At 42.3% G+C, this 15,633-nt stretch overlaps 1 protein-coding gene across 2 annotated transcripts in view; it reads left to right on the forward strand.

Annotated features, from left to right (window-relative positions):
- Nucleotides 1-15,633, forward strand: part of Hira (histone cell cycle regulator) — a 92,699-nt gene that overhangs the window by 40,861 nt on the left and 36,205 nt on the right. For both annotated transcript variants that reach the window (XM_048452270.3, XM_048452271.3), the window contains 6 exons: nt 520-590; nt 1,093-1,198; nt 3,675-3,890; nt 5,202-5,287; nt 11,433-11,627; nt 13,401-13,562. In XM_048452270.3, the coding sequence (XP_048308227.3) occupies nt 520-590; nt 1,093-1,198; nt 3,675-3,890; nt 5,202-5,287; nt 11,433-11,627; nt 13,401-13,562 (836 nt within the window). The remainder of the gene's footprint in view (nt 1-519; nt 591-1,092; nt 1,199-3,674; nt 3,891-5,201; nt 5,288-11,432; nt 11,628-13,400; nt 13,563-15,633) is intronic.

Raw genomic sequence — 15,633 nt, forward strand, 5'->3', positions numbered from 1 at the left:
GATGTGGGTGCTAGAACTGAACTTAGGTTCTTTGGAAGAGCAGAAAGCTCTTGACTCTTACTAAGCCATCTCTCGCCCCTCACTAAGTTCTATGTTTGTACTAATAACAATTTTTATTGGTGTGTTTGTGAGCTATCTGACACACAGCCTGGATGATTTATGTAACTGTTTATGGGAACTTTGGGGAATGCGGACCAGAGCTTAGTGCCCAGAGAAGGTGAGCTGGGTTCTTTCTGAGGTCATCTCATCCTGCTCTGTAGATCCTCTGCTTTTGCTGTTGCTGAATGAATGTACAAAGCTGTCTGTCCCCTTGACAGACTGTAGCATCTCTGGTGTGTAAATTTCTGGTAGGTCATCGTTTCCCCAGCTTGGGGTTTTGGCAGTGGTGTTTGGATTGAGTTGAATACGCCATGTATGTTAGTGGAAGTGACTGAAGCTTCTTACACATAAAGATGGCTTAGCTGAGTGTGTGAGCTGCTTCTCAGTGATTTCATTAATTTTGACTTTTTCTCCTCATAGCTTACGTGTTTGAAACGGCCTCTGGTTGTCATCCATGAGCTGTTTGACAAATCCATCATGGATATTTCATGGTAAGGTGGATTATTACTACATGCCCTGGATACTATAGAATGAAACCTCTTGGGTAGTTTAGTGCCAGGTGACTTGTTCACTTTGGTCACCAGTGCAGACCCCAAGGTTCTGTTTGTACTGTTCTCAGGCAGCAGCAGCTCTGTCCTGCTGCAGGGAGAGAATCACCACCCGTAGGGTTTCTCATAGGGAAATGCTGCTTGGACAAACTAGTATTCCCGCAGATTTATAGCAGATATGCTTCTCAGGAGTTATAAAACAGGAATTGAAATGTTTGGAAAACTTGGTAAGCATTTCTTTGCTGGTTCCTGGCCCTAAAGGGCACCAAAAGCTGTGATTGTTGTCCTTTTTGCCTGTCCTTAAGCTCAGGCCGCAGAAGGGAGCCTTAGAGTTCTAACATTCATTAGAGTATTCTCTGAGCATCCTGATGGTCCAGTCATGTGGTGTGGATGGCCATCTCAGGCTCATAGTCCCACCTAGGGTGCTGACAGCTGTTTCTTTCAGGACTCTGAACGGGTTGGGTATCCTGGTATGTTCCATGGACGGCTCTGTGGCATTCCTTGATTTCTCCCAGGATGAACTTGGAGACCCCCTGAGTGAGGAGGAAAAGGTAGGTTTGTGGCCTATGAGCTGCCACAGTAACTCTGAGAACTTTTTAATTGGGTTCTCTTCTTATGCAAGACAGATACATTAAGTATTCTAACATGTTTACTTTTTATACGCTATGTAATCCTTTTTGAAAAAATTGGATTCATAATAAGTCAATAGAAACAAGTATTAGAACAACAAATAAGCTGGGTATCTTTGCCTAAGCTGAGATAGGTAGTATCCATAAAGAGGCTTTCACTCTGGGAGAGAGTTTAAGTCACTTCCGTGGGTTCTTGTTTATGTCATCCTATTGTTTTATGCTGGCATACCAGCAGTTATGTGACCAGTTAGTACTGGTCATTCTTAGCATCTATGCCAGGCTCTGGACCAAATATGGGCATTGCATCTCCTTTAAACCACATACAATTGCTGGGTGAAGTGGCATGCATCTTTAATTCCAAAGAGACTGAAGAGAGTTTGGGGCCAGCCTGGGCTACACAATGAGACTGGTTTAAAATGAATAAATTAACAAAGCAGATCAAACATCTGCAAAGTGAGGATCGAACCCAGGGCCTCACACTTCATGAACAAACGCTCTACCCACTGAACCCTATGCTTATTGATTTATGTTTTAAGGTATTCTTGAGGCCTACCAATGGAGAACCACTTTTTTTAAAAATGTTTAAAAAAAAGAGATAAAGTTGGGTAGAAAAATTGCAAAGACATTCTTTGCACCTACAGACCAAATCTAGTTATTGAAAAGTAGGAACTGGAATAAGCCAGTGATTCCACAGATCTGTTTGTTATTGCTTCTTAACACTGTGTTTAACTTATGCCCTTTTTTTCCTAGTTTGTATTTTTTCCTTCTTTCTTCCTTCAGTTTCTTCTCTGCAACCATTTTCTTCCTAGATGCTATAATAAAGGACTAGTTATTTTATAAAAATAATGCTTTTAAAGCAGGTCTATCTGTTTCATGGGAGAGTAAACAAGAGACAGCCTAAGAAGATAGCATGGCTCCTTGTCAGTACCATTCTGTCCTTAGTATAAGAGTGGATGGATGTGTGAACTAGGCCTGCAGCCTGTGAGTTAGGCCCCTTCAGCTATGCCTCTCCTCAGAGCATGGGGCCTCCCTGTACTTCTGTATGGGCTTTGGGAAAGGCTCTGCTTTACCTGCTGTAGACACAGAAACTGTTCTTTCTACCGACAGACTTTTGCCAACCGTTAATGGGGTATTAAATCCATTTGTCTGAATGGAGCTCTGTGGAAGCCCAGAGCAGGTCAGCAGCTATCCTCTTAGTGATGCTGTTGCTGGGGGTAAGCTACTCTTAATCTACTGTGCGACACCACCACCCTCAACTGAGATCTAAATCCCTTGGGGTGGAGCTCTACCTTATGCACTATGCCTGGAATGGGGGGCAGCCTGTCAGTTGTTGTTGTTGTTTTTTTTTTAAAGAAGAAATAAGTTTCTGAGTGATCTCGAATCTTCATTCTGCCTTGTCCCTGTCATCAAGGACCCTTGGATCCTTCAGTGGCCTCTTGGAGAGTCACTTGAGAGCATATGGAAGAATCCTGTGTATCTTTTCATTTCCCAGGTCATTGGCAGTGACCCTGTGTTTAAGGAACTCTTGAAAAATCTTGGCCTAATTTTGGCTTGAGATTACAGAGGTTGCATTTGGGAGAGTGAACAAGAGACAGGATAGTAGAGGGGGAAGCTTCCTGGGACTACCCAGAGCATACTGGAATTAATCTCAAAGTCCCTATTGTAGAAAGCTGCCTACTAACTAGACATTATCTGATATGGGCCAGATACCCAATAATTCTAGTCTCTATTTTCTAGGGACTAGACAGGCATTTGCACATCTTTTTTTTCTCGGCATGTTTTTATGAAAACTGTTTACTATGATGTTCTGGGATGCTGCCCCTCCTCTCCCGAGGTTCCTGTCTGGCTCCTTATGGCATAGGATTAACAAGGGCCTGGGGCTGGGAGGAGATCCTGCTCAGAAGGACCATGGTGGGGGAGTTCAGAAGCTTCCGGTGCTCTTGAGATACAGTGTTAGTTGCATGGGGACCTCCTGCCATGGTGGCTGACATCCACAAGAGCAGAGAGAGCAGGCTGGTTTTGTAACTGTACTTAGGATTCTTGGTGTGATATAACAATCTCAGTTACCAATTTGGGCATCTGCATTTCAGTTGAGACAGTATCATTGCCATTTGTTTTACACTAGTCAATATAAAAGGTGATTTCTTGTCAGTATCTCACTATCTTTCCATCTATAGATGCATAGGTGGCTGTAAACATCTTGTGAGAGATGAGAGGTTTTGACAGATATATTTAGTCAGTGACAGGCAGTTGAGTGGGAACTGATGGTGAACTGGCCTCCTGGGCCATTCTTCTCTTAGAACCAGGAGAGTCAGCACTGTAGTACACCTGCTGGTGGGCAACTGCAGTCATGGCAATACTCATACCCATGTATTAACTCTCTCCTTGCTTCCTACAGAGCCGCATTCACCAGTCCACCTATGGCAAGAGCCTGGCAATCATGACTGAGGCCCAGCTTTCCACGGCTGTTATTGAGAACCCTGAAATGCTCAAGTACCAGCGGAGACAGCAACAGCAGCAGTTGGACCAGAAGAATGCCACGGCTAGGGAGACAAGCTCAGCATCCTCAGTCACGGGTGTGGTCAATGGGGAAAGTCTGGAAGATATCAGGAAGGTGAGGGTGTGGCCTAGTGACATTAAAGACGTTAGTTCATGCATAGAGACAGGGCAAAGGGAATGAACAGATGGAACATGGCACGTGAGGTCTGGACAGGGTACAAAGATAGGACTGGGGCATGAGTGGTAGTGAAGACGGTATGTGGTGAGTCTGGGACTGAACCAATAGCCTGCTGGGATCCACATTAATAATGGCTTGAAATACCTTCATCAGAGGTCTCTACCCCAGGGAGCCGTAGAAGATGTTTTTCTTTGTAGGAACTGCAAAACATCTCTCTAGGAAAGTAGATGCTGAGAAATTAAATTACTTGCCCTCAGAGTTGTGTGGGTACCCTTCTGGAAGCCTGTATTTCACTGGTGAACAAGGATAATAGGACAGAGGAGGGTAAGAGACATGGAACTTGCTGAAAAATTAAGTCATGTCCAGGAGCTTGTGGAGGTCACCAACCTCTCCCAGGGGATTTTGATGGACTGTGTGGTTGGGAGCCACAGTTACAAACCTTTCATGAAGGAAGGCAGCTGTGATAAAAGTCGACATGGATGCCGGCATGGTGGGCAGGAGATCACTGCAAATTTGAACCCAGCCTGGGCTGTATAATGTGTTCTAGTTCACAGAGTGGTACAGAGCGACATATTTATTTATTTTTATCCTTAGTAAATAAAGTTGGTTTGCAAGACACCACTTTGTGATAAGAGTGTGGCTCTTATCACAGGTTCAAACCTCTAATATCTAATGACTGTTGGATGTCATGTACTTAAGAACCCAAATTTGGTCACGTCTGGTACTGATGGCAGGGAAGAAGGCTCTTAGAAGAAGGAACTTTCTGTCCTTGCTTCTTCACTGTGCTGAAAATCAAGCACGTGCCTTGCTAAACATGCCTGTGCTTGAGAGCTGCTCAACTTTCTTCGTGCCAAGGCTGTAGAAAGGAGAATTAGAATACATTTCCTTAGAAGCCCTTATTTTCTCATCTGATAGTGAAGTATACATGATATATGCATGAAGCACAAATACTTCTCGATGACAATATAAATAGTCAAATTTAGGAGCAGAGAGGAGAAGAGTGGGTACCAGAGCCTTATAGCACAAATGCGCACCATGTCTCAGTCCTAGAGTTCTGTTGTGTAGCATGGATTCTGCAGCTGCCAGTACTATGTAGTTCATATTTATTTCCTAAAAGAGCTAAGTGTTTTCATCATAAAGGGAAAAGAGAAAACAGCTTTATTTTTGATATTTAATATTTTATTTTTGATATGAGAGACATGGTTAGTTGAATTTTTTGTATTCACCTATTTGACTCTACTTTTCCAGAATCTTTTGAAGAAACAAGTGGAAACACGGACAGCAGATGGTCGGAGGAGAATCACACCTCTCTGCATAGCACAGCTGGACACTGGGTACTCACTCATTCACCAAGCTTTCTGTGACCTTGTATGGGGTGGTCTTCTCTTCTTTTGTCAATTAGCCAGTTAGGGTCTTGGAAGACTCTGGGGCCAATATGGAAGTGGGAGAGAGTCAGGTCCTGCTGCCACAGGCTCAAAGCCCTGTGATCCCCATAGAGCTCCCCATATGCTCTGGACACATGCGGAAGGGTAGGGACTGAGTGGTCCAAGGGCAGGCTGTCTCCATTTGCTGTCTACTCTGCTTTACAGCTGACAAGGCACTGCAGGACAAGAAAGGAAGCTATGCTTTATTCCTTTTATAACTGTTCTTCCCATATTATGAAAGACATATAGTTGGAAAATTAGAAAGATAGTAAAAAGTTCAAAGAAGAGGATAATATCATTCTCCAGCTTCAGTTATCATCTTGATATCTGTATTTCCAGTCTTTCCCCACTTGTTACTGTATCTTGACCTCTCATCCACTGAATAAATGGTCCTCTGAAGCATTGCTTGCTGATTATCCAGATTCCTGTTGTCTGAATGCACCACCAGTTAACCAACCAGCTCCTTTGTTGTGAACTTGTAGTTTGTGTCCAGTTTTTGTGACTGTTAATCTTTGAACACACATGTCAACTGTCCTCTTGGGTAATTCCTGAAGTAGAACTGGTGGACAGAGGGCAGGACTCTGAGGTACATCGATTGCTTTGGGGAGGCAGGGGCGATAATGTGCGGTCAGGCTTGTGTTTGTACTGATTGGTCTCTAGAAATGACATATGCTGAATCAAAGGATGCTAAGTCCTTTGATGAAAGTGGTAGACCCATGTCAGCTGTCTCTCTGGGTTCTGCTCAGGGCATCAGGAAGTCTTTCACAGAGACTATATAATAGTTTCTTTTACATTTTTAAAAATTTTATGTGCATTGATGTTTTGTCTGCATTCATGTCTACCTGAGGGTGTTAGATCCCCTGGAACTGGAATTATAGACAGTTGTGAGCTGCCATGTGGGTGCTGGGAATTGGACCTGGTTCCTCTGGAAGAACAGCCAGTTTTTAACCATTGAGCCATTTCCCTTGACGCTAGAGGCTTCATTTGTTGTGCTAACCCTAACTCTCAGGCTAGGTGTACCAGCTACCTGTCCAGAACCTGCTCTCTTGATTCATTGCAGAGTGGTGATTTGATCTTCACTATCTCCACACCCCTTTATAGGGGTGAGGCCGTCTGCCTAACGTTCATTAGAATCAAGTGTGGAAATGTGCTGTGAATGCTGCAGGCCTGTGGTGGGGAAAGAGGTGATGGCGGTGCACTTTGATTTGTGGATCTTTCCATGCCTTACACAAAAGGTTTGCAATAATGAAGAGGCAGAGGAAATAGGGTCTTTCTGGCTGACCTTGAGTCAGCTTTCTATTACTAGGCACTTAGTTCTGGTATCAGAACTTGATTATTTTTGTTAGGGCTTACTACCTTTTTGATTCCTATGTCAAAACAAATAGAAATACAGCAAATTATTGGTGCTGGTGGCACACACCTTTAATCCAGCACTTGGGAGGCAGAGGCAGGTGAATCTCTGTGAGTTTGAGGCCAGCCTGATCTACAAAGTGAGTTCCAGAAAAGCTAGGACTGTTACACAGAGAAACTCTGACTAGAAAAACAAAAAACAAACAAAAACCAAAGAGTCAAAAGGATGAGAGACTTCACTAAACTCTGAAAAATAAGTTTATATATGTATATATAAATATAAAAAAAATTTCCAAAATTTGAAATATTTGTAGAAAAGAAGTTGTGTTCACCCTCCTTAAAGCCACCAGATTAGGAAGACTTTACAGGGGAATTGTAATAGCATGTTGTATATTCTAGTACATAGATAAACGGAAACTTAGATCCAAATGTAGCATAAATAGCAATTTACCATAGTATATAACATAGTCCCAACTATTCAGGAGACTGAGGCAGGAGAACACTTGATCTCAGACTTGGGCAGCATAGACTTGGTCACCACAAAGAACTTAATTTCAGGCACTGTAGTTTCTGGATGTCAGTGCCAAATCTTAAATAACAGAGTAATGAGGAGAGTCTTGAGATGCTAACTAATATCAGGGCTGGGTGTAGTGGTGCATACCTTTGATTCCAGCACATTGAGAGGCAGAGGAAGGCAGAAATCTGTGAGTTTTACACTTGTCTTATCCACATAGGGAGTTCCAGGCCATCCAGGTCAGCATACCAATCTCAGAAAAACAAAAACAAATCTAACAATATGATCAAATAAGGCTTATTTTAGGTAAGTAAGAATGTTCAAAATTGTTGGAAATAGTCAAGTCTCAGCATCAACTGACTGAAACAAACAAATGGAATAATCACTTCCATAGCTGTTTGAAGGGGCATTTTGATAAAATTCATCATTGTTCTGACTTCAGATTTGATGAAATTAAAGTAGATAGAAGCTTCATAAACTGTTAAGCAGTCATCTTTCATATCACATTTAGAAATGAATGTCTTTTTACTCCCCTGATTATAATTTAGCATTCATTTTGAGGCTTTTTGTAGTTGGTCAACACTGAGTTCCAAAGGAGAACATGAAGCGTGTTGTTATTTAAGGATGATATTATCTAGAGAAATATCCCTGGGAATACTGTGGGTAACAAAAGAAAGCAATAAAGCACATTGTGCTTCTGCATGTCACTTATTGCGGTGTTTAGGAAGTAGAGGCAGGAGGATTATATGTTTGGCAATCTGGACTGCATAGTAGGACTCAGTCCTGAAGAAACTCCATGAGTGAAAGCATGTATGTTTGAGAGTATGAGCCCTGATGGGTACAACTGAGACAAGAAGCAGTTCCTTTCGAAGGTATAAAGGGAAAAATTGCATTCACAAAGGATCCCCCCCCCACTTTTTTTAAAGACAGCATCTTATTGTGTTGCCCAAGCCAGTCTTGAACTTGGAGGTACAAATAACCTTTTAACCTTACCCTCCTGAATATCAGGGCTTATAGATGTACACTACCAGGTCCAGCTAAGAACGTAAATCTGAAGAAAAATTTGAGGATTTTATTTAGTGGGTTGGGGAGATGCTCAGTGGATAAAGTACTTGCTGCATATGTATGAGGACCTGAGTTCCTATCCCCAGCATCCGAGTAACATCCAGGTGTGTGTGTGTGTCTTACTGGCTGGCCATTCTAACTAAGTTGGTGAGCTCCTGGTATAGTGAGAAAGATGGTGTCTAAAAATGAAAAAGATGGAGAGTGATGGACAAGATATCTGACATGGACCTTTACCCTGCATGTGTGCAGACACATGCTCTTCTCTCAGAATTCTGAGAGACCTAAAGAAAACTCAAAGTAAAACTGGAAAGATATGCTTAGATGACTCAACATCAAAACTGCCAGTTATTCCTAAACAAGTTTAATATGAATCAAGAGAAATAGCCATAGTTTTCAGAATTATAAAGGTTATTCTGAAGTTATAGGGAGAAATAGTAATGTTAGAGATATTTCAGAAGGAAAAAAAAGGGGTTGATTAGGGAAAACTAACTCTACCAGGAATTTTTTTTTTTTTTTTGAATTTTAAACCAGGGAGATACTGACGTGTGAGTAGGCAGACCAATGTAATATAATACAATTTCTAGAAAAAGCCCAAATATTCAAGGAAGTTTGCGTGTGGGTGTTGGTGTGCATGTGCAAGTGTTTGTACATGTGTGTGGAGGCAGAAGCTGTCATAGGGTGTCTTCCTCAGTTGCTCCCTACTGTATTTTTTGAGCTAGGATTTCTCCCTGAACATGGAGCTTACTAATGCAGCTAGACTGGCAGCAGTCATCAAATGTTCTGTCTTTGCCTCCAGCACTGGGATTGCAGGCGCATGGCATGGTGCTTGACTTTTTATGTGGTTGTTGGAGATCACAACTCAGGTTCCCATGGTTTTGTGGGAAGTAGTTTACCAACTGAGTTATCTCACTACCCACTTCAAGGGAATTAAAAACAAAACAAAACAACAACAACAAAATACCAGGGTCTCACTATGTAGCCCTGGTTGGCCTGGAACTCATCATGTAGACCAGGCTGGTTTTGAACTCACTGAGATACCCCTCCTTCTGCCTCGTGAGTGCTGGGATTAAAGGTGTGTATCACCATGCCTACCTTAAAGGGAGTGTTAAAGCCAGTGTCTCAATTAGTGATGAAGCATTGGTCAGTGAAGTAAATGAAATCCAGGATGGTTTGTTACTATAGAAACCACATTGAATCCCACCCCTTCAGCAATCTAAGAGTAGAAATGTCTACAGCTTAGCAGGTTTTTTTTTTTGCTTGTTTTAGTGTTTCTTTTCTTTTCTTTTCTTTTCTTTTCTTTTCTTTTCTTTTGTCACTTAAAACATTTGTTTTGAAAGACAAGGTCTCACTATGCAGCCTTGACTGGCCTGGAATTTGATACATAGACCAGGCTGTCTTCAGACTCATAGAGATCCACCTTTCTTTGCCTCAAGATTGGTGATGTTAAAGGTGTGTGCTACCATGCCTGGCCTTAAAATTTTGTAATTTTATAAGAGTCCATAAAGAAATACTTTTATAATATCAGAGGTTGAAGTTGTTTTCCACAAATTACATTAGGTTTAAAACACACCAAAATGACATTGTTTTAGCCAGACTATAATCTTTTTTTTTTAATTTGTTTATTTATTATGTATACAATATTCTGTTAATGTGTATGCCTGCAGGCCAGAAGAAGGCACCAAACCCCATTACAGATGGTTGTGAGCCACCATGTGGTTGCTGGGAATTGAACTCAGGACCTTTGGAAGAGCAGGCAATGCTCTTAACCTCTGAGCCATCTCTCCAGCCCCCAGACTATAATCTTAAACTAACAAAAAAACTTATTCTCATTTGTTTCCTTCTTCCAAGTCAGATGTTTCTATCTGAAAAATTTTATCGTTATATCAAGATAACTGTAGTAAAATGCTAATTATTCATCAGATTGACAGATAGCAAGAAATTGATAAAACTGTAAGTGGGGGGTCTTGCAGGGCAGGCCTGTAATTCTGGCTACTGAAGAGGCCTGTCTAGGCTACAGAGTGAGTTCATTGCTAGTCTAGGTAACTTACTGACACTTTTTATCAAAATGAAAACATCATGGCTCAGTGTTATTACAGTTGCTTTGCATGTGTAAGGCTCTGGATTCTATCCCTGTATCACAAAACCAACCAACAAATAAACATAACCACTACCACTAGCATGACAACCCCCCCCCCCAAAAAAAAAAAAAAACAAGCACTTGTTAAGTTATGGGGAAACAGGTACTCACTCTCCTAAGTGGTTTGTGACTTAACCACTAAAGAGAGAGCTTTAGAAATGCTTCTTAAAACCACGTGTAAACATTACATTTGCTAATCTCACTACGTTTTTCTGACTATATCCCACATTACACAGCGATTTAATTCCATATCTTTGGGCAGCTACTATGAGCTCTGTATATGTACTACACAGTGTTTTTTAGTCATGATCATAATCCATTGGAGAGAGTCCAGGCACTTGGCAGATGAGCACTTGAGGCACAGTGGAAGTGACTGAAGTGCACAAGTGTGTGAGCTTGTAATTGGCCAGAGAGTTACCCTGGATAGTCTACTCCAGGTTCCTCAGCCTCAACACTTATATCATATCTCCTGTTGGGGCAGTATGTCTCAGAAGCAGGGAGGCAAACCTGCTTCTCAGTAGAGGCTATGTTAAGTAACTTACGTGCCCACTCAGTAGGGAAGCCTATAGCCCCTCAAACAAAAGGGAGGCTGCTGTAGGTACTATAGGTGCAGTGTAGGCTCAGTACCATCCAAAAGTTGCAGATAGCAGCCTGGTTATCTTTTTTGCAGTCTTATGTGTATTACTACTTTACTTTAGAGTCAATTAAACAGTATATTAAGGGTTTCATTTTTTTAAAACTCTTCTTTTTGGAAACAGGGTTTCTCTCTGTATAGAGCTGCCTGTCTTGGAACTCACTCTGTAGATCAGGCCTCTTTGTAGACCAGGCTGGCCTTGAACTCACAGAGATCCACCTGCCTCTGCCTTCATTTTTAAAATTTGACTTTCCATGTTACCCATGCCTCAAGACCCAGATAAGTGTTATTTAGAAGTTATATAATTTAAGATATGACATTTCTGTGCTGATTGACTTTTCCTTGTTAATGACAGGGACTTCTCCACGGCATTCTTTAACAGCATCCCACTCTCCAGCTCCCTAGCAGGCACCATGCTCTCCTCTCCTAGCAGTCAGCAGCTACTGCCACTGGACTCCAGTACCCCCTCCTTCGGCGCCTCAAAGCCTTGCACAGAGCCAGTGGCAGCCACTGGTGCCAGGCCTACAGGCGAGTCTGTCAGTAAGGACAGGTTAGTAGATACCAATGATCAGTCATGTCCTTGGGGAAAGTTCAGGTTTGGGACATGGTTCCAGGAATAAAAATTGTATTTTATTCTTAGTTCATGGCCACTTCACTAGGAAAGGGAAGAAATGCTTGGTTTCAGATGAGTGTCTTGGATGGGAGGATTTGTTTAATTTAATCCTTGAAGCTATGTGGACTTGACAGAGAAGCTGGCTGAAGGTAAAGCTATAGAGGTTTAGGGACATACCAGTGAATACTGCCCATAACAGGATCCTACTTTTTGACAGATCTAGACTGGAGATAGCCTGACATTTCTGGCTTTGAGTTCCACAGTTCACCACTGCCAGGGTGATCCTGTGAGCATGTAGATTCCCCATCATACTTAGAATCAGATTTATCCACTGTCCATTTCTTCACTGCCCACTATATCTAGTCAGAACTGGAGGAACATGGGTAAGAATCCAGAGTGAATATTGGCCACATTCCCACTCTGGGCTATACACTGTAAGGACCAGGTATATACAGGGCATTGATTGGCAGGTGCTTACCCTCCAGAGAGAACTCAGGGTCATTTTGCAGAAAGGGCTGCTTGTTCATTGGGGGGTTTAGCAAGCAGCTTTCATTGAGATTTTTCAGAAAGTGTTTTTCCCAGAGCCCATACAAGACAATCGGAGAAGGCTGGTAGCCAGGACAATGACACAAACAGTACTCCAAGTCCCTTAGATGGGTTAGAAAAGATGGGTGGCAGGGGGAGAAAGAAGGCTGGTTCCTATTCTGAACTAGTTAGACTGGGCTTTTCTCAGAGGGGAGACAGAAGACTTTGTGACTTACATTTTAAGTAGTTCCATTTAAGTAGTTACATTTAACTACATTAAATTAACATTTAACTACATTTAAGTAGTTAAGAAGATAGTTCCAATAGGTAGTGGGGCCCAAATTTAAACAGCACCTACTACTTATATTTGATAAAGGAGAATGCTTCTCTGTCAGTGGAGCGAATTTTGGGTTACTGCTTTCTGGGCTCTGGGAAGATGGCACCAAGCAACAATTGTTACTGCCCATAGGAAACGATGTGTACATCAGCGAGGAGATAGTACAGCACAGCACGGTATCTAGGAAGCAAAGCAAAGGGTGTCTGGAAAGGACAGGTGCCACTAGGGCTGAGCAGTGTTTTGTGGGTTGGAACCAGAGATCATGGAGTAGGGAAACAGTATCATCGGGGATGGCTGCCGGCATCTGGTATGAGAATGGGGCAGATGGAAGTAGAGTAACCTTCTTAAGGTAAGCCAAAGCCCAGTAGCTTTGCTCAGGAATTGGGAGAGGGTTGGAGCAGGAGGAAGGCTGGACAAACCGTTCCACAGTGAGCAATGGGTGGGGCCGCTTAGGACGTAGGGGACTAGACTGAAGATTAAAGGCGGGATTAGGCCAGGACTTCAAGTCCCCAATGAGGGCTTTGCTCCCTCGAGGCCCTGTTGAAGTCGCAAAGTTAGCAGTTGAGTCGCTTGGGGTGGACATGCTGTACTCAGGCTGTGGAGACCCAGTATTTAGTCCAACTCCAAAAACTGTCAGTATGACACAAAAGGGAAAAGGGAAAATGTGAATGTGTTTGCCCTTGAACTTTTCAGATAGACTTATAGAATTTTAATGCATGAATATTAAAAAAAAGTAGATTATATTTTGAGGCCTCTTGTATTTGTAGAAAGAAGTTTGATGCTTATGCTTCTTTAGATAGGCTCCTTTGTCACCTGTGTTTGATGACCCTCCCATCTTTATTTCCCAGTGTGAATGCTACCTCTACTCCTGCTGCATTGTCACCCTCCATGTTAACAACCCCATCCAAGATTGAACCCATGAAAGCATTTGACTCCCGATTCACAGAGCGGTCCAAAGCCACACCAGGTGCTCCTTCCTTGACCAGTGTGATTCCAACAGCTGTTGAAAGGTACGTGGTAGATGTTGTCCTTCCCCAGATCTTCCACCATGCATCCTGGCTTGTGTAGGAGAGCAAGACTCCAGACACCTCTGTGAGTGAAAGAAGTGAGTGACTGCTAAAAGTGGGGAGGTGACTGGAAGGGGCTGTTGGGAGGAGACTGTGGCCTAAGGATAGCAAAGGGAGGAGACATAAGAACCAGGCATTCTAGCCTGCTGAATGGATCCCAGAGTTTGCTGAGAAGGAGAACATAAATGTGCTTGGAGAAATAGAAGGCTTGGATACAGTTACACTGAGGAGGTCAAGGGCTTCTGCTCAGAAAGTGAAATGTAAGACACAAGGGGTTTAAATGAAGTCTTTGTAGGACATATGGCCTTTTAAGTTCTGCAGACTTGGTATAGCTTGTCTGTTTCTTCTATCTTCCTAACATACATCAGCCAAAATGCATAGGCTGTGATTTTTTTTTGTTTGTTTGCTTTTTAATTTCTTAGAGTTGTGGAAGTGTGTCCTGAGGTAGCTGGAGCAAGCCTCTGTCACTGGCACTGAGTTTGACTGCCTACAGAGAAGAACTCACTGCATGTCCTAGTGAGTTAGAATAAAAGAAGTAGTCATGGACTAGGCTACCTTCTTTCAGTGAGTCATAGCAGTTGTCCACTTGTGGATATGTTACCTACAGTTAAGTGTAGGGACGTTGGCCAGAGGCTATTGCGATGTCCACTTAACCAATAGATGTCCAGTAAGATTGACATTTGTATGAGATCTGTTCTTGAAGTTGGCTGTCTGAAACTACAGTGGGCTGTTCCTGAGATGTTCCTGTTTAATAACTGCTTGTGTGCTTCTGGTTTGCTCTTGGAGTATAATCCCAAGAGGTCAGCACATGTTTGCTGCTTTGTTAAGTTGTTGAATCTAGTATTCCAATCTGATGTAATCATTTTTGAATTCACATGTAAACATTTTCATGTCATCTTTTTATTTACTAATTTCTTTATCTAGCCATAAAGAGAAACCTTGCAACTAGGCACTTTGAGATGCTAGATCAGCACTTATAAGGCAGAGGCAGGAGAACTGCTGCAAGTTTGAAGCCAACCTGGTCTACATAGCAAATACTAGGCCAGCCAGTGCCATATAGGACCCCTGTCTCAAAACAAGCAAACAAACAAACCCAAATCTCTAAAATATGTGATTATTCACAGCACCCAGGACCTAAAATCTGTTGAGTGATCAAAAATCTAGAGCAGTGAACTGTACCACACTGTGAATGCTTAGTGATAGACTAGCAAAGGACCTTGAGTTTTGATGGCCACATCAGTTCAAGATAAATAGGTGTTGCCACTGAGTCACTAATATAAAGTCAAGTTGCTTAGAAAAGTGCAGCTCTGACTGGGTGGTGTTAATGCATTCCTTTAATCCCAGCACTCAGGAGGCAGAGACAAGCCTGGTCTATAGAGCTAGTTCCAGGACAGCCAGGACTGTTACACAGAGATACCCTGTCTCTAAACGCGCGTGTGTCCCCCCCCCCCCAAAAGAAAAAAGCAGTGCCACTGTGAGTTGAGTCCTAGAAAAAACCCAACTGGTGTTTCAGGAACATGCAGAGAAGTTGGATTGTCTGAACTAGTCCCAGGTTAGGTACCCATGTGTCATCAGCTAGGAATCACCAACCCAGGAAATGAACACAAAAGAGGATTTTGCTCTGTTAACATCTAGAGGCACTTGGCAAAGATGTAAATATGGAGTTACTTTTCTGTTTTGCCACCAATAAACTATACCTGGATGGACTTGGATCTGAAGTAATAAAAAACACGAGAGGAAGCAGTGCAGCTTGGCCTGGGGGTGGGAGAGAGAAGAGGGACCTTAGGGAGGAGGGAGAGAGAATCTATCATCTAGAAATGTAAAGAACACAAAGTTTAGGATTTGACAGATCTGATCATAGAATTGTTAGGAGGGGGTTATAAAATAAATACACTTAAAGTCTTTAAAATATGTTATTAATATTTTATATATAAAACTGGGTCAATATGGATCAAAGAACTATATGTAAGAGCTAAAATTATAAAACTCTTTAAAAGAAAACAAATATATGTAT

Source organism: Myodes glareolus, chromosome 2, assembly GCF_982192425.1.
Source record: "Myodes glareolus chromosome 2, mMyoGla1.1, whole genome shotgun sequence".
Lineage (NCBI taxonomy): Eukaryota > Metazoa > Chordata > Mammalia > Rodentia > Cricetidae > Myodes > Myodes glareolus.